Genomic DNA, 21,841 nt, shown 5'->3' with positions numbered 1-21,841 from the left:
TTCTGGCCAAGCCACACTCTGCCCACATCAGCCATCGGCCCTCCCACCATTGCCCGCCTGCAGGTCTCAGCGCCAGTGTCACCTCCCCAGAAGCCTCCCTGACCGTGGTCCCTGTCGTGTGCCCCATCACCCCCTGCTCTCTGTCCCCCTGGTCTTAGCACGTCTGCTTGTGACAACTGCTGAGTGCCAGCCCCGATGCCCCCATGCCCCAGTGCCATCAGCGTCACCCTGCGGTGTCTGTCACAAAGGTCAGCACAAGGTAGCTGCTCACAGAATGTTTGTTCAGAATAAGAAATTGGCCGGGCGCGGCGGCTCATGCCTGTAATCCCAGCACTTTGGGGGACCGAGGCGGGCGGATCACAAGGTCAGGAGATCAAGACCATCCTGGTGAACACTGTGAAACCCCGTCTCTACTAAAAATACAAAAAAAAAAAAAAAATAGCCGGGCGTGGCGGCGGGTGCCTGTAGTCCCAGCTACTCGGGAGGCTGAGGCAGGAGAATGGCATGAACCCGGGGTCGTAGCTTGCAGTGAGCCGAGATCGCGCCACTGCACTCCAGCCTGGGTGACAGAGCGAGACTCCATCTCAAAAAAAAAAAAAAAAAAAAAAAAAAAAAAAAAAAAAGAAAAGAAAAATTAATAAACAAATGAACTAATTGGTAAATCTGAACATGCCCATACTGGGTCTTTTCCCCATGTCATGTGAGCCTGAACTTGGAACGTCCATATTTCCAGAAGACATCAGGCGCTTTCTCGAGTGACCTTAGAAATCCCCGTGTTGAAGGGAGACGGCCCTGGCATGGGGCCCCTGCCACTGGGTGGGGAGGGGTGGGGACCAGACTGTGCCAGGGACCCCAAGGAGTTGGAGGGTGCCGAGCTCCTTGACCTGAGTGGACAGGGAGACCCTCTGAGCTCATCCTCTGTAACAGGATGAGTACGGACTCTTCAGGAGACAAACTTGGTGCCTCGTGTGAAAAGCCAAAGGGACCCACGGGCTCTGTCTGATGCTGTTAGCCACTGCACACGGAAGGCACCTTTGCACCCCAGTCCCGGCCAGGAGAGCAGCAGGTCACAATGTCTTGATAGCCTGGCCCCTCTGCCCTCAATGACTTTGCAAGCACCTTGGCCTCCCTGTCCCACTCCCCTGCCGGCACCTGCATGTCCCTGTCCTGCCGAGATGCCAGCCTCACCTACATGCCTCTTGTCCTCATTTGAATAGGTGAGCAACCAAAGTCAGCTGTGCAGTTGGAACCAGATTCCATCACTCAAAATCCAGGCACAGCTCCTTTTGAATTCCTCAGCTGCCCCGAGGCAGAGGCTCAATGTTGATACTGAGATTAATCCCCAAAGAGCTTCTCATTTCTCTGCAGAGAAATTAAAGCTTGCCAGTTTCCTTTTGCCCGTCCTTCTGACAGCTCTGTCAGTAATGATATGCCTGCCGCGTGGCATAATCCGTGTCCCGTAGTAAAGAATAATTCATTAAGAAATTTAGGGCCCAGCTCCTTTCTGTTGGGTTGGTCTTCAAACGTTAACTAATGGCGGCAGCAGCACGATGATCAATGGAAAATTATTGAACAGAACTCAGGGCTGCTTCAGACCAGCTCAAGGAGCCACCTGGGTGGGGAGCAGTCAGACCCACTCGCCCCCTTAGATTTGTCAGCATTCCCTGAAACACAGTCAGATGACATTGATATGAGGTGTCTGCTGGGCGTGGGCAGTGGGGTGTATGGGGCACCGCCCCAGTTTGGGAAGCAGCTTATTTTTAGCCTTGCGGGAGCAGCATGAAATGTCTACTGGTAAAGCCAACATGACTTCTCCTCCCTCCTGAACACCAGCAAGAAGCTTCCAGATGTTTCTGATGAACGAATAGGAGTTCCTGTACTGGCTGACGGGGGCAGCCTACATACTTAGGTTCTTTGGGCAGGTCAGTGCGTTTTTAGCAACCATTGGCGCATTGAGCATGAAATGGTGTGGGGCTGAAACATACTACCAACTGCAGTGAAACCAACGAAGGGAAGACGTGAACTGATGCTGGCCCTGCTGACTCTGGGCAAGATGAGGGACATTATTGTTTTGCATGCATTGATAATGTGTCATCTGGAATCAGATTTTCTACTTTCATGTTGTTCGATAACAAGGTTGTGCCCTGTGAGTCTGGGATTGTGTGAGGCGAGCGTGTTCATTCTACTGCTAGAGGAGGCTGGGAAGGAATCAGAGCATCCTGTGTCTGCAAGGTCTGGCGTGTTTCTAAGGGAAGGCAGAGAAAGCCAGCGCTCCAAAGACAGCAGAGCAGACGCAAGGTTTGCAGGCATAAGGATGACAAATGAAATTCGCAGAATTCGTCAGACTTGATTTCCCTCCCTTCTATAATTAACCTCAGCGATACCTTGACTGCGCTGAGGTCCATGAGCTTGAGCACTTGCTGTCCTGCTTGCCCTGCCCTCCTCTGATTTTTTTTGCACAGTATGATTCTATTTCTGCTATTGTTCAGAAACCATTAGCACCTATTCAGAAGTCAGTTATTCAGCTTTGAGCTGAATGACAATTATTTGAATGGTAAAGGGTGTTAATGTATAATTATTCACATTCATACCAGGACAGTCACAGTTTAATCATTTCTCTGTAGGCTTCCTTAAGTTTGTGCTTAAAGTCTTAGGCATAATTCTTTTGTTAAATAAGTTTAGGAGGCTCTAAGTATTGGGAAAGTGAGTGCAAATACGCCTCTGGGGGAGCTTCAAGGATGTGGTGCCTCACCTCCAGGAGCGAGCCTCCTAGGTGAGACTGTCACCAGGCGCCCCACACTTCAGCCAGGAGGAAGGTCCATTTCCAAGGGCTGGTAGCATAATCTGGCCTCCAGGTGAGCTCTGAGGTTGTGTTCTGGCGTGCCCAGGACTAGATGGCACCTACCGGGGCATTCCTATGTGTGACACAGAGCCCTGCCAGGCCCGGGTGGGCTCACGGTGGTCTTCACCGTTCAGACCCTTGATTCCTCTGGACCCCTCTTTAAGATGATTGAGGACCCCAAAGACTTTTGATGATAAGGGCTATATTGTGCACATTTGCCATATTGGAAATTAAACCTTAGACTGTTTTTTTTTTTTTTTTTTTTTTTTTTGAGATGGAGTCTCGCTCTGTCGCCCAGGCTTGAATGCAGTGAAATGCATTGTGAAATGCATTGTGATCTTGGCTCACTGCAACCTCTGCCTCCCGGGTTCAAGAGATTCTTCTGCCTCAGCCTCATACACCCTGCGTATGCAGGCTGCCCCTCTCAGCCAGTACAGCTGGGATTACAGGCACCCGCCACCACACCCGGCTGATTTTTGTGTTTTTAGTAGAGTTGGGGTTTCACCATTTTGGCCAGGCTGGTCTTGAACTCCTGACCTTGTGATCCACCTGCCTCGGCCTCCCAAAGTGCTGGGATTACAGGCCTGAGCCACCACGCCCTGCCCTGAGACTTTTTAAATGTATTAACTTATTTAAAAATAACAACAGTAAACCCATGGCAGGATATCATAGGTAATATGCTTCTGGAAATGATGATTTTCAAAGACAGACACTTCAAGAGAGTGGCACTGTCGTCCATTTTTGCAGAATGGAATGCCTTGATGCCTGCCTCAGTGGAAGACAGCCACAGGAGGCTGGGAGGTTCGCCAGGACTGCATGTGGCCCTCGCACCAAGAACCTGACCCATGGTGGAGGTGGTGAGTGCTGTGTGGTCGGCCTTGATGTTTATACGAGAGTCTCCGAGGTGTAGACATCAGTGTCTCCATTTTGGGAGGAGGGAGGCTGGTTTTCTTCCCAGCTTACCATTACCATTGTGTTCAAGGAGGGGCTGATATTTTGAGTCGGGTCACCATCACACTCACACCACCGAGACTGCTTTCCACCACTCAGCTTTCTCATGCATCCCGTTTCCCAGAGGTGGCCAGTGCCTGGGCCCTGAGTCGGTCGAGATTCATCCAGAGCACAGCCGCAGAAGCCGGGCTGGCTGCAGACAGGGATGACCCAAAGCCCGCGTCAGCATTTGAGTGCCTGGGCCCACCGTCCAGGCCTGAGAGAGCAGCAGTGAAGCTCGGAGCCCCCACGAGCCCGTAGGTCAGGCCGTGGCTCTGAGCCTAGTCCTCCTTTCTAAATGGGAGTCGCAACGCCAGCTTTGCAAAGTGGATGTCAGGGCTCAGTGAGGGGCTCTGGGGAGACTTTGGAGGAAGGATAATGACTGGGGAAGTAGAAATTGGCTCCCAAAATGCTAGAGCAGGACTTAAGGGACTGATGGCCAGGCACCTGCCCCAGTGTGGCATCCTCCCGTCATTGGCTCGAGCGCTGAGCTGCACCTCTGTGTCAGGACTTGCTCTCAGTGTTGTGTCTGGGGAGGTCACATGTCTACTGGGTGGGGCAGGTCCTTGTGTGGGAGGAGCCAGAAGCTCCTTTTTTTCTTAAAAGTTATTGGGCCAGAAGTAATGAATTCACCCTTAGCCTGTGATCTCCAGTAACTCCACCATCTGCAGGAAAATGACTTCACACCGTGTGCAGGGCTGGAAGGAGCACTGGGATGGAGTCCCACCTCGGCGCGCGACCCAGGGCGTTCAGCAGTGCCCCAGGACCGCAGCAGCCCATGCTCAGAGCCAGGTCATCAGGGCCAGGGCATTCAGCAGTGCCCCACAACTGCAATGGCCCATGCTCAGAGCCAGGTTCTCAGGGCTGGGGCATTCAGCAGTGCCCCATCACCATAGCAGCCCATGCTCAGAGCCAGGTCCTCAGGGCCGGAAGATGGCAGCTAGATGTTTAGCCTTCGCAGAGGTGGTAAACGGTAGAAAACGGAGCCGCGCCTGGATTCGAGAGCCTCTGAAATCCTACCGCCTAATCACTGTCTTCCCTGATTTCCCCTTAGCCACTCTGTGGGTGGTATATAGTGGGCTGTTGGGTGGAGCGGGGTGGGTCATTCCTGATCTATCTGGAAAACCCACTTTATCTCTACCCAGCAAACTGCCACCCATCCAAGACCCAGGCCCACCTGTCACTTCCACTCTAGCACCTCGTTCGCCGTCACCTCACTCAGGAGGGTTCCACTGGTGCTTGCCGGCAAATGCCACCGTTTTTTGCAGCATATCTCATAGCATGTTGGAAACCCACGTTGACTTGGGGCTTTGTTCATCCACAGACGCTGTCACGCATCCGTTTTCATGAGTCAGAGATGTCCTCTGTGGCCCTCCGTTGGCCGACCCTGTTGGGTGCAGCAGCTGTCAGTGGACTGAGGTGCATCAGTGCGTTGGTTGGTGGCATCGTGGCCTCACCGGCCCACAGTTCTGACAGAGGTGTCTGTGTTTCACCAACTCAGTCTGTCCCTGCCCATTGTCCGCACACTCACTCCCTCCATGCCCCAGTCTGGCATCCTCAAGTGCAAGTGTGTGCATTTAATTCACGTAGTGTGACTTGGTTGGGAACATTCCTGGACCTTTGGGGCAACTGTCTTCTTCAATGTTAGCTTCTTCCTTGTTCCCTGTGGGGTCATAGAGGTCACGGCTGACATGCCGAAACAAATGCCATTGTTTTCACTTAAACCACATTGTATTCCATAGCCACTGTGTCGTATGCGTATATATAATAGTGTGTAAAGCGTATGGAAAGAAGAGATTGTGTCCAGACTGGCTACAGATGGTCATCCTAATGGTGGAAGCAGCCAGGGCAGGTGGGCTTGACTCGAGCTTTGGAGGGCCATCCTCGGTGTGTTTTCATTTGTGGAGGCCCCTCAGCGCTCATGCTGGCCATGCCTGGTCAGGATGGGATGACCTGGTGAGGACAGATGAGGACAGCCTCTGCTTCCATGATGAATAAAACAGCATCTGGCTGGGTAGGAGGAAAGCCCGTGCTTGTTCAGCCTCAAGCACATGTTTGAAAGCTTGTCCCAAAGACATTTCAAAAAACCAGGCAGTGGTGGTGTCCTGTCCTCCTAGAGGCCAGGTTGTCCAGGCCCAGGGAAGTCTTGCTTAGGGGTCAGTGAGCGCTGGGACTCAGCCTGGCTCCTGGCAAGCACAGAGAACCCCCCTGCTGAGTCTTCTAAACAAGGCATCGGATGGGGCTGGCGTGGGTGTGTGCCAGGCCACCTCTGTGCCTGGGCAGCTGTGCACAAGCTGGCTATGAGCTCCATGGCGTGCAGAGCACGTCCAAACTAACCTGGTAGCCCAGGCCCATGGAGAGTGTGTGACATCGTGTCCCTGCCTTCAGAGTGAGCAAGCCACAAGCCAGGTGTCAGGAGCTGCTCCTTCTGCAGGTCACCCACCTCTGGCTGGCCAAGCACCATGAAGCTGGGCGCACCTTCCCCAGGGACCATACTAAAGCAGCTGGCAGCACCTTCCCCCTGCTGTGAGCCCCATGCCTGACCTGAGCCCGAGCCCTCACAGGCCTGGCAAAGGCTGCCTGCAGAGGCCTGAGCCACACAGGCCCCATGGCCTTCCTGCGTGCCACAGAGAGCCAGCCCACGGGGCTGGGGCACCTTCTCCCGCTCACTCTCAGTGTGTGCCTCCACAGGGACCACAGACCACAGGAGCTCCTGGCCCGCCACATTGCTAGCCGTGTGTGCAAGGTTTATCAGGTTCCTCTTGGCCAGGTTGAAGTAGATGCCGGGTGGGGATCCGTAGGCCCTGGTTGTGTTTACAGAAGATGCTGCCCTTCACTGTCTTCCAGCTTCCCAAGAAAGGATGGTCCCCAGGCTCCATGCTGACACCACCCACCTTGCTTCACCCAGTAGGTGCTTACTGGATGTCTACTCTGGGTCACCCACAGTGCTGAGTGTTGGGATAGAGCCCCGGGAGGCAGGTGCCTGGTCCTCCGTGAGTCTGATGGAGGAGCGCTCCGTGATGACAGCCTTCTGTGAGAGCATGGCAGGTGGTGGGGCCTCGCAGAGGGAAAGATTTTGTAGAAAATGTGACCTAGATTCCCTTTTAAATAGGAAGTACTGGTCCCTAGTGTCTTGAACTTTGGGGAGAAAACTCCCTTTGATTAAAGAGAAGGTAACCTGGAAATGTGTTTTCCCTCATCTTTTTGTTAATTTATTTTTTAGATTAACATGTAGTGAAATTGGCTTTTTGTGGGGTATACAGTCCCGTGAATGTTAACGCGCATGTGTGTTTCTGTAACCACCCCCAAAATCGGTGCAGAGGCGTTCCACCACCTGGACACCCCCACGCCTCCCCCTGGCAGCCACGGCCTCTCCCCACCCCCATTCCAGCTCTCGGCAACTGCGACATGTTCTCCAACACCGTGGCTTTGTGTTTTTGAGAATGTCATATAAATGGAATCAGACAGTATTTAACTTTTGGAGCCTGGCTTTTTTCACTCAGGTTAATGCCTTTGAGATTCATCCAAGTTGTTGCATGTATCTACAGCTTATTCATTTTTCTTGCTGAATGTACTCTACCGTGTGGGTATATCTCCATTGATCTGTTTTTTTATTTTGGCCATTCTAATAGATATGTAATGATATCTCATTGTTTTCATTTGCATTTCCCTGATGGCCAGTTATGTTGAACATCTTCTCTTGTGGTTATTGACCCTTCCTTATATCCTCTTTGGGGAAGTGTCAATTCAAGTCTTTTGCCTTTTTTTTAAGTTAGGTGGTTTGTTGAGTTTCAGTTTGGAACTGTTGAGTTTGGAAAAATCTTTATATATTCTGGATAGGATAGGACTCTTGTTGGATTTCTTATTTCCAAGTATTTTCTCCTAGCTAGTAGTAGCTAGTCTTTTATTCTCTTAACACTGACTTTCAGCTGGGCGCAGGGGCTCACGCCTGTAATCCCAGCACTTTGGGAGGCCGAGGCGGGCGGATCATGAGGTCAGGAGATCAAGTCCATCCTGGCTAACATGGTGAAACCCCGTCTCTACTAAAAAAAAAATACAAAAAAAATTGGCTGGGCGTGGTGGCGGGCGCCTATAGTCCCAGCTACTCAGGAGGCTGAGGCAGGAGAATGGCATGAACCCAGGAGGCAGAGCTTGCAGTGAGCCAAGATCGTGCCACTTTGCCCCAGCCTGAGGGACAGAGCGAGACTCTGTCTCAAAAAAAAAAAAAAACCCTGACTTTCATAGACCAAACTTTTTCACAAACCAATTTTTTTCCCTTTTTAATGAAGTTCAATTTATCTCTCTCTCTTTTTTTTTATCATGATTTGGAGGACATATCTAACAACTGTTTGCCTAACCCCAGGTCATGAAGATTTGTCATGTATTTTCTTTTTTTTTTTTAGTTTAATGTTTTACATTTAAATCTATGATATATTTTGAGTTAATTTGTTCAAGTAAGACATGAGATTTACATCACGCTTCACTATTTGCCTATGGATATCCAATTTTCCAGCACCACTTTTTGAAAATAATATGCTTTCTTCATTGAAATCCCTTTGCACCTTTGTCAATAAACATTTGGTTGTGCTTCAGTAGGTCCATTTTGGAAATCTCTCTTCTATTCCGTTAACTCCATCTAGTAACTCCATCAATACTCCAACAATCTAGGTATTTATCCCTTTGCAAATACATAATTATTATTATGTATAGTAAGTCTTGAAACCTGTCAGTGTGATTTCTCTAACCTTTTTTGTCTCTTGTAAAATATGTTGGCTAGTCTCAATCCTTTGCCCTTTCATCTAAATTTTAGAGTCAACATGTCTATCTGCAATAAATTCTCCTAGGGTTTTTTTATTGGAATGATAATAAACCTATAGGTCAGTTTGTTCGAATTTAAATTTTATGATATTGAGATTTCCATGAACATGATATGTCTCCTCAGTTATTCAGACATTCTTGTGATTACTTTTTCAGCATTTTGTAATTTTCAACAAACAGAGCCTATATACAAATTGTTAGATTTACATCTAAGTATTTTATTTTGGTTGGAGCCATTATCAGTGGTATATAGAAAGGTGATTGATTTTTATTTAGCAACCTTGTATCTAGTGACTTTGCTAAACTCACTTATTAGTTCTAAGACTTTTCTATTATTTCCTGGGTATTTTCCCATAGACAATTATATTGTCTGCAAATAGGGAGAGTTTGTTTCTTCTTTTCTGAAACAATTGTCTTCCATTTCCTCATCTTGCTTTTTTTGCACAGTTAAGTATGATGTTAACTGTGGGTTTTTTGCAGATACAGTTGTCAGATTGAGGATGTTACCTTCTATTCTTAGGTTGCTGAGAGCTTTTATCATGAATGGATGTTGAATTGTATTAAATATTTTTTCTGACTTGATATAGATTGTGTTTTTCTAGGATATTAATATGATAGATAATGTTCGTTTTTAATAGCCTTTGTTTTTAGAATAGTTTCAGATTTACAGAAAAATTGAAAAATTAGTAGGGTTCTCTGATACTCCACACCTATTTTCCCAAATTATACCATTGATTCTTATTATGATGACATTTACACTTGACATCTTACATTAGTTCAGTACATGTGTTATGATTCATGAACCAGTGTTGGTACCTTAATATTAACTAACGTCCTATGATCTTGAAGTTTTCTTAGTTTTTACCTACTGCCCTTCTTCCATTCCAGGATCCTGCCTAGGATACTGCATTACATCTAGTCATCCTAGCTCCTTTGGCCCCTCTTGGCTCTGACAGGTCCTTAGTTTTAGATGGCCTAGACAGTGTTAAGGAATACTAATTAACTATTTTGTAGAATGTTCCTCTTTTGGAATGTTTTATGCTTTTTGCATGATTTGACTGGGGTTATAGCGTGTGAGGAGAAAAACCACATAGATAAGCTGTCATTTTCCTGAGATCGTATCAAGGAGTCATGCTGTCAGTGTCATTTATCACTGTTGATGTCAACTTTGATTAGCTGGCTGGGTAGTGGTGTTTGTCAGGTGACTCCATGATAAAGTTACTCTTCCCCCATCTGCCCTGCGTACTGCACTCGTCCCAAAGAAGTCGCTGTACTTAACACACTTAGGAATGGGGAGTTTTGCTCCTTGAAGAGAGAGTATCTACATAAGTTACTGGGAATGCTTCTGCGTGGGAGAGTTCTTCTCTCTCACCTATTTCTGTATTCAGTCATTTTTTTATGTTAGTATGGACTCAGGGATATTGATATTTTGGGTTGTCTTCCAATACTACTTTATTTTGTTGCTCAGATTATTCCAGTTTTGGCCATCTGGGAGATTGTGCAGTTTGCTCCTGTGTCCCTTTGTCATACTCTCCTTATTGTGGTTTGTCTGGAATGTTTGTCTTTGTTCTTTTGCTTCATTTTGTTTTGGAGTGTGTCCTGACTTTCTGATACTGCAAGATTCTCAAGGCCCATCTTGTGTATTTCCTGTCCCAGTCCTAGGGAGGAAAAGGCCAGTTCTTGAAGGAGTCTGGTGTCTTTTATTATAAAATGCATGAGAAACCATGGACTGGGCACTAGGTTTGCTCCTTGCCTCGGGGGTGGTGTTATTTCTAAGTCTTCTCAGTTGACAGACCACAGAAGTAGCTTTGTGTGTACTAACCCATGGACAGATATATATTGTAAACATTTCTGTATGCAATTATCTGTGTCTATATTAAGCTAAACATTCGTTCCTACTGATATCTACAACTCTAATCCATTATCACATGGATTCTTCTAGCCTCCTCTCCTTACTTATCTGTAAACTCTTGCTCACAATGAGAAACCTGGCTCACACCTTCTGCCATCCATTTACTTAATTATTCAAGCCCAGTATACATAAAGAATAGTATCAGAGAGTTTAACACCTGTGCTCATGGGAAACAACTTTATCAACTAGAGTTCAGTATTTATGTGCAGTTCCTTTTGCCTTTAGTCTTATAGACTCCACTCACTTTCAAGTTACTTTTGGAGAAATCAGCTCTCCTCCCCCATTCAGTGAGAATGTTTTATAAGTTGATAATACAGTCAGATTCTCTTGTCACAGTCTGTGTTTCTTCCCAGGATCCCCTGGTCTTCTAAATGTTTTGTTGTTGTTAATTTGCATACATTGCTTAGATTCACTCTTTGTGCTGTAAGCTTCTATGGCCTTTGATAGATGTATGATATCATGTTTTCACCATTACAGTAATAATTTTACATACAGAATAATTTTACACCCTAAAAATTCCCCTGTGCTCCACCTATTCAGTCCCCCACTCCTTCTGCAAGTGCCCCTGGCAACCATTTATCTTTTTTCTGTCTGTATAGTTTTGCTTCTTCCAGAATGTCATCTAATTGGGATCATACAGTATGTAGCCTTTTCAGGCTGGCTTCCTTTGCTTAGCAGTGTACATTTAGCTTTCTCCGTGTCTTCTTCATAGCTCATTTTTTTCACTGAATAATATTCCATTGTATGGATGTACCATAGTTGTTTATCCGTTCACCTATCGAACAACATTTTGGTCACTTACAACTTTTGGCAGTGTTAATAAAGCTGCTATAAACATTCACAGCCAGATTTTTGTGAGGATGTCAGCTTTCAAATCAGTAGAGTAAATACCTGGGTGTGTAATTGCCAGATCACATAGTAAGACTCTGGCTTTGAAAGAAATTGCAGAACAATCTTCCAAAGTGGCTGTATCATTTTGCATTCCCATCAGCAATGCTTAAGCATCCTTTTTGCTCCACATCCTTGCCAGCAGTTTTTGGTACTGTCAGTGTTTGGATTTTTAGCCATTCTAAAAGCCATTGTAATCATACTCATTGTTTTAGTTTACAAGTCCTAAAGACAAATGATTATGTTAAATATCTTTCCTTGTGCTTATTTGTCACCTGTATATATTCTTTGGTGAAGTGTCTGTTAAGACTTGCCCATTTTTTAATTGGGTTGTTTGACTTTTTTCTTGTTGAATTTTAAGTCTTTTTGTAATATATTTTAGATGCAAGTCTTTTTCAGGTATGTGTCTTACATATATCTTCTCCTAGTCTATCTCACATTTTCAGAGTCTCAGCATCTTTTGCAGTAAAGAAGTTTTTAATTTTAATAAAGTCCAGCTTATTTTTTTCTTTCATGAATCATGTTGTATCTAAAAACTCTTCTCCAAACCTAAGGTTGCTTAGATTTTCTCCTGTGTTATCTTCTGAAAGCGTATGATTTTCCCTTTTAAATTTAGGTCCGTGATCCATTTTGATTTCATTTTTGAGAAAGGTATAAAGTCTGTATCTAGATTCACTTTTTCTTCATGTGGTGTCTAATTGTTCCAGGGCCATTTGTTTAAAAGACTATCCTTTCTCCATTGAATTGCTTTTGCTTTTTTTGTCAAAGATCTTTGTCAAAGTCTACATTTGGCCCTTGTATTTATGGGTTCTACATCCATGTATTCAACCAACTGCAGATAAAAAATGCTCAACAACGAAGAAAGAATGGTTGCATCTTTACTGAAAGTGTACAGACTTTTTCTCCTTGTCATTATTCTCTCAACAATACAGTATAACAGCTATTTACATAGCATTTACATTGTTCAGATATCCTAAGTAATCTAGAGATGATTTAAGGTCTACAGGAGGATGTGCAAGGGTTATGTGCAAATACTATGCCATTTTATATCAATGACTTGAGCATCCGTGGATTTTGGTATTCTAGAAGGGTCCTGGAACCAATACCTAATGGATACCAAGGAATGACTGTATATCTGTGTGTGCCTGTTTCATTGACCTTTGTGTCTGTTCTTTTACCAATGCCACCCTGTCTTGATTCTTGTAGTTTCATAATGTAGATTTATTTTCAAATATTGAATCAGCCTTGCTTTCCTGGGACAAACCCCACTTAATTTTGATGTCTTGTTCTTTTTATGTATTGCTGGATTTGATTTGCCAATATTTTTTTGAGGATTTTTACCCTGTGTTCATAAGAGATACTGAACTGTACTCTTCTGGTTTCTGACTTTTTCTGGTTTTGATGGTGGAGTAATGCTGGTCTCATAAAACACTTTAGAAAATCTTCCTTTCTCTGGAAAAAATTATGTCAAATCAATCTTATTTTTAAAACATTTTGTAGAATTCACTGGTAAAATCATCTTGGCCCTAGAGGTTTCTTTTTCGAAGATGGCAAGCTCTGAATTCAACTTCTTTAATAGTTATAGGAGTATTCAGTTTCATCTTGGATGAGTTTTGGTAGTTTGTAGTTTTTGATAGATTGGTCTATTCATAGTTGTTGGATTTTAGTACACAGTTATTTGTAGGAATACCTTATTATCTCTTTAATATCTGTGGGATCTGTGGCAATATCTTCTCTTTTATTCCTGATATTGATTATTTGTTTCTTCTTTTCTGTCAGTCTTTTAGAGATTTATAAATTGTATTGATCATTTCATGGAACTCATTTTTAATTTCATGGATTTTACTCTATCATTTGTCTGTTTTCAATTTTGTTGATTTTCGCCTTTGCCTTTATTATTTCCTTTCTGGTTGTTTTGAGTTTATTTTTCTCTTCTTTTTCTGGTTTCTTAAGTTGGAAGTTTAGATTATTGAGATCTTTCTTTTTTACTATAGACACTTAATACTATAAATTTTCCTCTAAAAATTGTTTTAGCTTTGTCCCATAAATTTTAATATGCTTTATTTTCAGTTTCGTTCTGTTTAGTATATTCTTTTAATTTTCCTTCAGACTTTCTCTTTGACCTATTGATTATTTAGAAGTGATATGTTTACTGTTCAAATGTTTGGAGAATTTTCTATTATGGTTTTTGTTGATTTCTAGTCTAATTCCATTATGATCAGAGGATGTAACTTGTATGATTGCAGTCATTTTGCATGTGTTAAGGTTTATGGCCCAGAATATGGCATATCTTGGTCAATGTTTTATGTACACTTGAAAAGAGTATAGATTCTACTGTTATTGGGCAGAGTGTTCTGTAAATATCCATTAAATCCAGTCGGTTGATAGTATTTTTTACTTGTGTATCTTTGCTAATTTTCTGTCACCTAGTTCTATTGATTATTGAGAAAGAAATGTTTAGGTCTCCACATGTAATTCTAGATTTGTCTAATTTTCCTTGAATTTTGTCATGAGTTTTGAAATCTGTTGTTAGACACATATACATTTAGAATTGATGATTTGTTTTTGTGAATTGACCCTCTCACTGTGTAATATTCCTTCTTACCCTCTGGGAATTTTATTTGTTCTTAAGTCTGCTTTGTCTTGTATTAACTTTTTTTGTACATTTGTGTTTGCATGGTATATCTTTTTCTATCCATTTACTTTAAACCTACCTACAGGTATCATTTGAAGTGAATTCCTTATGACAGCATTTTCTTGTGCATGTTTTTAAAAATCTATTGTGACAGTCTCTGTCTTTTCCTTGGTGTGGTTAGATCATTTACATTTAATGTAATTATTAATGTTTGAATTTAGGTCTAACATTTTATTGTTTGTTCCCTCTTTTTTTCCTTTTTCTTTCTTCTTTCTTTTGGGCTATTTTTAACTTGTTTTAGTATTTTGTTTTATTTGTTGTGTTTTTTACCATATCTCTTCATATAGTTTTTCTAGTGACTGTTTTAGGGATTATAATACTTTCTTTTGCAGTCTAATTGGAATCACTATTTTACCTTTTTAAGTGGAATATAGAAATCTTATGATTATATAGATCCTTTTAACTCTCCTTTTATGTTATAGTGTCATGTATTATGTTTACATAAATTGAAAATCTCATCTCACATGTCATAATTTTTGCTTTTGGCTAATAAACATATCTTGAAAAACTTGAGGAAAATAGCCTGTAATAGTTTTCCATATACTTACATTTTTCTTACTCTGCCTGCATTCCTGATGTTCCAAGCTTCTCTAGAGTAAGTATATGGATAACTATAACCATCATTTCCCTTTTTTCTAAAGAATTTCCTTTAGCCATTCTAAAGATCAGATTACTGGCAATGAATTACCTTAGATTTTCCTTTTTATCAGAAAATGTCTCTAACTTCATTCCTGAAGGATCCCTAAACATTGGATATAGAATCCTGAGTTGACAGGTTTTTTTCTTTCTTTCAGCACTTCAAAAGTGCTGTTTTACTTCCTCTGGACTCAGTTGTTTGTGATGAGAATCCCACAGTCATTCAAATGACTGTTTCCTTGTACATAATGCATTGTTTGTTTCTAGTGGCTTTCAAGACTTTCTCTGAAGCTTTCAGCAGTTTGATCATGATTTTTCTGGGAATGGATTTCTTTGAATGTGTCCTGTTTGCAGTTTTCTGGGCTTCTTAAATCTACAGTTGTGTATCTTTTGCCAAATTTGACAAAATTTTAGCTATTATTTCTTTGAATTTTTTCCCGTACTATTTTTCCTCTTTTTCTGTAACTCCAGTGACATAAATAGATCTGCTGACCTTGTCTCACGTGTTCTCTTTTTGTCTATTTTAAATACTTTTCTTTCTGTTGTTTGGATGATTTTCTGTTAACTTGGCTTCAGTTTTATTGACTCTTTTCTCGGCATCTCCATTCTACTATTGATCCTATGCAGTACAGTTTTTAATTTTGGTTATTGTATTTTTCAACACTAAATTTTCTACTTTATTATTCTTGATAGCTTCTATTTGTGTTCTTTCATTTGTTTCAAGAGCATCTTCCCTTGCAGCATTTTTATAACAGATCTCTTAAACTTTTTGTTAGATGATTTCAACTTTTGGGTCATCTCAGCCTTGGCATGAGTTGATTTTTTCCCTGGTCAGTTTATTTTTCTGATTATTTGCATGCTTGGTAATTTTCGATTGTATCCTGGTCATTTTGAATATTGTGAGACTCTGGGTTTTATATAAATCCTACAGATAATGTTGATATTTTTGTTTTAGCAGGCAGTCAACCTGGTTGGATTTAGTTAGTTTGTAAGTTCTGACCAGCTTCAATATTTGTTCAATTTTCAAACCCTTTGCAGTCCTCTTAAGATCAGTTCTTTTGTGCACCAGTTACCAGCCAGTTTGGGAACTGGCAGTGCCTAATTCTTATGTCAGTTCTCAAAGTCTGCAGTTTAGGGCCAAATCCACATGTGCATAGGCGGGGAAGTAGACAGCTCACCTGAACAGGTGAATCCAGAAATTTATCAACAACTTTTTGGTTTGCTTCCATGAACTCGTTTTCCTCCACAATCTTCTTGGCACTTTTTAGTTCTCAGGGCTCCCTCTTCAGTCCCCTGGACAGACAGCTGGGGCTTTACCCCACTCCGCTAAACTCTTCCTATTACTAAACCTCAATCTGGGTCCAAGCATCAGGAAGACAGAGGTAAAAAACAAAGACATTTCACCCACCTCTTAGGGGGAGCACACCTCTTCCCATCAGAAAGGGACCATCCCCCCCCTCACTGGTTTGGGCTCCTGCGGCCCCTGTTGTCCCCCATACCACAGGATTGCTTAGGGAGAAGCTGAGGTTCAAGGGCTCAGAGATAACACCAAAAAGGGACAATTCCTCACTCACCCTGAACATAGTTGTCTCAGCCCATTTTCTGCTGCTATAACAACACTGCCATCTAGGTAATTGATAAAGAATAGGAATTTATTGGGCTCACAGTTCTGGAGGCTGAGAAGTCCAAGAGCATGATGCTGGCATCTGCTGAGGGCCACCCCATGGTGGAAGGCATTCCATGGCGAGGAAGCATACCAGACAGGAAAAAAGGGGCCAAAGTCCCTCGATAACCAATTCCAGCAATAACAGCATTCATCCATTCCTGAGGGAGGGGCCCTCATGACCTAATCACGTCTTAACACTGTCACAGTGGCAGTTGTTTCCAGCACAGGAACACATTGAAACCCCAGCAGTAGGAGATGCTTTTCCTTCCTCAAAGTGGATTAGAGCCCCTAGGGGGCTCCCCAGCTGTGCCAGGCTTTGCCTCCAGGGCTCAGGCTGTAATAAGTTTGGGCTGAGGATAACAGAGGGATAACCTAGGAAGCCCATTTATCTTTTCCGTGGTACTTGAAATTCTTATCTTCTTTCCGAGGCTGCCCACTACTACTGACTCTTCCCAGCCCTCACGTAGCTGCTCCATGCCTTCTGTCCAGGTTTTATAAAGACATTCAGTAGAAGAGACAAGTATAGAGTGACTTGCTTCATTTTACCTGGAACCAGAATCCCCCTTTCCCTCCATTTGTGTTTCAGGTTTATTCTGGCTGCTTTTGATGGCCAGGGAGCATTAGGTCAAATAGCTGTGACTTGTGCCAGGGACACCAGCTCCTGGGGATCCCCCTTCCGGGCCAGTGGCTGCTGCACAGGGATGTCCTGCAGGAGCTGATGCCCTGCTCTTTCTTGCTATCTGTTGCTCTTTGTTGGCCATGGCCACAGCACAGCTGCTGAGATGCTCCCCAGGCATGGCCCAGCAGGTAGCACCGATGTGTATGGGCCTGAGTGTGCCCCTGCTAGCTGCAGCCTGGCTAAGGAAAAGTCCCAAAGCCTGGGCTGCTGAAGGATGCCCCTTCCTCCCAGGAAGCCACACGGACCTTGACAGGTCACCACCCACGGAGCTGTGAGGGTTGAGGGAAAGGAGACTCCTCCTCAAGAACTTGGAAGCAGAATGGTCTGCCTCCCAGGAAAGAGACCCTCAGTGCTTGTCTGAGCCCTGATCTCAGAGAGGGCCAGCTGCCTGGCCAGCTCTGCTGTTGACTGTGCTCTGAGCCTGGCTGTGTGCAGTGGATGCACAGGTGTGTTTGCTGAGGTGGCTCTTAGCAGATTATCACCGAGGAGAGATGGATGCCCAGGATAAGGAAGTGATGAGTCTGAGCTCAGCAGTGGCAGAGCCAGGCTGGTCCCGGTCTGTGTCCTCCTGCCGTGCTCTGGTGTGTGCTGTCTTCCTTATTGGAGCTGGGTTTGGCGAGTTGGTCCAGGTTCAGGTGTCAGGCCTGCTCAGAGCCTTGAGCTCCACTCCATGGCATGGCATGAAAACACCTTGCATAAAAACCCAGTGTCTGTGACACGAAACGATTTCTCCCATGACCAGCATCAGAAAAGGGAATCCAGACCCTTGGCGGAGGATGCACAATGCAGGCAGAGGGTTTAGAAAACAGTCTTCTCTGGGTGAGGCAGTTACGGTGCACACATTTAAATAGCCGCCCAAGCCGAAATGAAAATAGCCATGTCCTTCATAAGGAAACAAGGGAAGTGGAGGGGAAAGGGAGAGGAACATCCAGAATGTGGCTACGGAGGCCGCGTCACAGAGCCCCCAGGTCTCGGGGCTGCCCTCTGGGGAGGCCCATGGTGAAAGAGAGAAGGCTGCTGGGGTATTTTTTTGTTTTGTTTTTGGTTTTTTGAGATAGAGTCTCGCTCTGTCGCCCAGGCTGGAGCGCAGTGGCACAATCTCAGATCACTGCAACCTCTGCCTCCCGGGTTCAAGTGATTCTTCTGCCTCACCCTCCCGAGTAGCTGGGACCGCAGGCGAGCACCACCACGCCCGGCTAATTTTTTTTTTTAGTAGAGATGGAGTTTCACCATATTGGCCAGGGTGGTCTCGAACTCCTGACCTTGTGATCCGCCCACCTCGGCCTCCCAAAGTGCTGGGATTATAGGCGTGAGCCACTGCGCCTGGACCAGAAGGCTGCTGTTTTAATGGTTGCCCCTTTGGACCACCTGAAGTGATTGTTCCAGCTACTGAGGACTGATGTTGTCACCTCAACCTCAAGAACTTCTACTTTCCACGTGAGTTAATGTCTATGAGTGGATTTCACTGGATTATAGAATATGATGCTTAACAGCAAGGATTGCCCTTCTTCAAGAACGGGTGGCATTCAGCCATGTGATTCTGCACAGGCCAGGGTTCGAAGCCCTGTGCTCTTTGAGAGCTGCTTCAACTAATTACTGCGTTTGTTTGCTGCAGGGTGAAACTGAGTTTTCAGTTTCATACATTTGTAAAATCAGGTGCCTGATCGCTAAATACTGCATTGTTTGAGCTATACTTCCTCATATGTTGCCTGGTATGGACCAGTTAAGAAATGGTTTCCCATGAGAAACTGACAATGAAGCTGAACATGTTTGATAAACTCTGTGCTCATCTATGGACATATAATTGTTTTATTATACGATACTTTTACACTTGGAAAGAAAGGTGCTCCATAATTTGGCAGCAATTTGTCAGAGCAGCACTCGAGGCTGGCGCTCAGATGAGGCCCTTGGAACCGTGCCATTGTTTCTCAGAACTGCTCCGCGCTCCACTTAGGTTTGCACACGCCTCCCTCGTTTTCATTCCTACAAGTTTAGTAAAGTTCCAGGCCGTTCTCCCAGAACACCTAACAGAAAGCACGGAAAACAAAACCACCAACTCTGTGTTCGCCGAGGAAGGCAGGAAATTGGCCTCTGCTTCTTGTGGTATTGACGTGCTGCTTTCATTGTTTCTTTTCCAAGACAGCTGTCCCCGAAATCTCTGTTCCTCCAAGTCAACAGCAGGCTACCTCGCTTTGCTTTGCTTTTTTTTAAAGTTAGGCATAACAACAACAGCAACCATAATAATGATTAACAGTTTGATTTCAAAACGTTTTCTGAAGAAATGACAGTAAACAGAGTGCATTTGCCCAAGGAAATCCACCACCCCCCCAGCCATCAGCCGGTAATACAACTGCATGTGCTAATGAACCCGAAGCTGTTAATGTGGTTTCTTCAGTTAAATTGATTCATGAATTTTGAAGAGAACATTATCTAATGAATTTTCTTTGAATAGAAAGCAATTAAAAGGACAAATCAGTCTGATTAACCCCAAAGTCACCCTCCTGCCACAAATGGTGTACAGTTTGAAATTATATCATAAAAAACTAGAGCACATTTGCTATCTTTTTGCCCTCTACTAATCCATGTAAATTAATGAACAACAAAGTTAATTTCTTTGATGACCCTTTTCTAGTATCACCTGGATTATGCTGATGTTTAATTTGCTTAATGTTATAATAAAGACTAAACAGATTTTTTTCCCAGTGAAGTGATTATCGTTCCCTTCAGTTAAGAAGTGATTTTTATTATTTAACACACATGTAAGGGTGTGTTTCCTTTAAGAACCAAATCACACTTTGCCAGCTTGGCACCAAGTGTAATTAGTGTTCTTGTGGACACACTCGGAACATCGTTCCTGCCCGTGGAAGCCTTCCCTTTGTTGCTGCTATTCAGAAACTCGTGCCCCTGGAGGGGCTGGAGCCCCTGCGCTGGAGGACGTGGCTCTGTCTCCAGTGGTCCTGAGCTGCATGTCCCCCTTGGAAAGACAATAGGTACTGATTCAGACAGGCCTTCTTCGCGTGCCCCAGTTTCTCTCCCGCCGACACCACTCCCAGGTAACAGTTCTGAAACCTGGAGGCAGAGGGAGAGAATGTTGTCCTGCAATCACCTCCTCATTCCTGCAGCAGGATGCGGCACAAATGCAGTTGGATGTGGTTAGTCAATTAAAATGGGAATCAAGTCATTTGATTTTTGCAGCCCTATTCACTAAAGATGCCTGTAGCCAAGGTCACCGCCAGCCCCTGCATACTGTGGTGCTTGGCACTCCGAGCAGTAACTGGGGGAATCCTGCGCACGGCTGGAGGTGGACAGCCAGCATAATATCACAGCCTGGCCTGTGGCTGCTTTTGCCTTCTTTGTCCCAGTTGAAGCTGGAAATTAACCAGCAGTACAAAAGATTTCCAAGTAGGCGGGCAGGCAGGGACTTCTGTGCGTATTAATTGAGCCATGAGCTCACTTACACACACCCAGTCGCTAGAAGAGTGGCACACGCAACCCCGCGTGGAACACGGGAAGGTGGAAAGAAATTGCAAACCTGCGGTGCCAGCTCCGGGGATGCCTTCCAAGGGGCCAGCCTGCATGGTGGCCTGCCACATGCTTGCGTCTCCTCGCCTGGTGACATGGTGGCAGCAGTGCATGGAGGCCGTGTTTTAATTGAGTATAACACCTCTATTTGTGTCGATGCGTTTCCTGTTTTGGGACTAGCAGCTATTTATATCAGAGCTGCTGAAGCCGTTTGTCCAAATAACATCATCCTGCATTCTTCCTTTCAGAGTCGTTCACCAGACAGGTGTTATGGAAGCTGCTGAAGGTTGTGAAATTCGGAGAAGTGATTTCTTACCAGCAATTAGCAGCCCTGGCAGGCAACCCCAAAGCCGCGCGAGCAGTGGGAGGAGCAATGAGAGGCAATCCTGTGAGTTCTCGTGGCGCGGGCATGGCTGTGGGTGGCAGGTGCGTGCAGGTGGCAGGGTATCGTCTGATCCCACGTGTTTCCCCGGAAGGCAGGCTGTGCTGCTGGGGTGGGCAGAGGGGCAACATCTGTGATGGGGACCATTGTGCCAGATGCCTCCGGAAGAGTCAAGGAGGCTACCCCAGCACCACACTCCTGGAAGCTCCCCCACCCCGGGAGCACATCTCCACTGCATGAGCTCCTGGTTGTCACAGTGAGCAGGAGAGGAGGGAGCCTGGAGGTGGCAAGTGGGCAGAGGGGGCCCCACCCGCTCACTCAGCAGGTGGAAGTGGTGGGTGCCTGTTTTATGGCCCACACTCTTCTAGGTGCCCGGAGTACAGCAGCTAACAAAACAGGCAAAAAGGCCTACCTGCGAGGTGCCTGCATCCTGGCAGGATGGCCAAGCAAGGGTGCACATCCAACCCCATCTCTCTGTGGGCTGCACTCCCCCCTGAGGCCCAGGGCTCCCTGGGTCTCAAAAGCTAAAGCACCACACGTGAGCACGCGAGACGGGAGGCCTTGCAGCATGGGACGAGGGACCTGGACCGCACGCACCTCGTGTCTCACCAGGGATGGCGCCCTCCCCAGAGCCCTTCTGTGTCCTCGTCCTTCCCACGCGTCTGCAGTCAGATTTCACTGAGCTCGAGGCTCCCAGGCTATGCAGCCTCAGGCCGTGCTCCCCAGAGGACAAGGCCCAACCGGGACACAGCATGGGTGGGGCAGCGTGGCCTGTGGTGCCTCGGGGCAGCGTGGGTGCCCTTGCTCTCCC

General features: G+C 45.2%; 1 protein-coding gene across 1 annotated transcript in view; it reads left to right on the top strand.

Moving 5' to 3' along the window:
• MGMT (O-6-methylguanine-DNA methyltransferase) overlaps positions 1-21,841 on the top strand; it is a 299,169-nt gene that overhangs the window by 269,744 nt on the left and 7,584 nt on the right. Inside the window, exon 4 of the mRNA XM_003275486.4 lies at positions 20,897-21,036. Coding sequence (XP_003275534.2) covers positions 20,897-21,036 — 140 coding nt within the window. The remainder of the gene's footprint in view (positions 1-20,896; positions 21,037-21,841) is intronic.

Source organism: Nomascus leucogenys, chromosome 3, assembly GCF_006542625.1.
Source record: "Nomascus leucogenys isolate Asia chromosome 3, Asia_NLE_v1, whole genome shotgun sequence".
NCBI classification, from domain to species: Eukaryota; Metazoa; Chordata; class Mammalia; order Primates; family Hylobatidae; genus Nomascus; species Nomascus leucogenys.
Note: the sequence above shows the minus strand (reverse complement) of the source record. Positions and strands in the feature narration are given on the sequence as shown.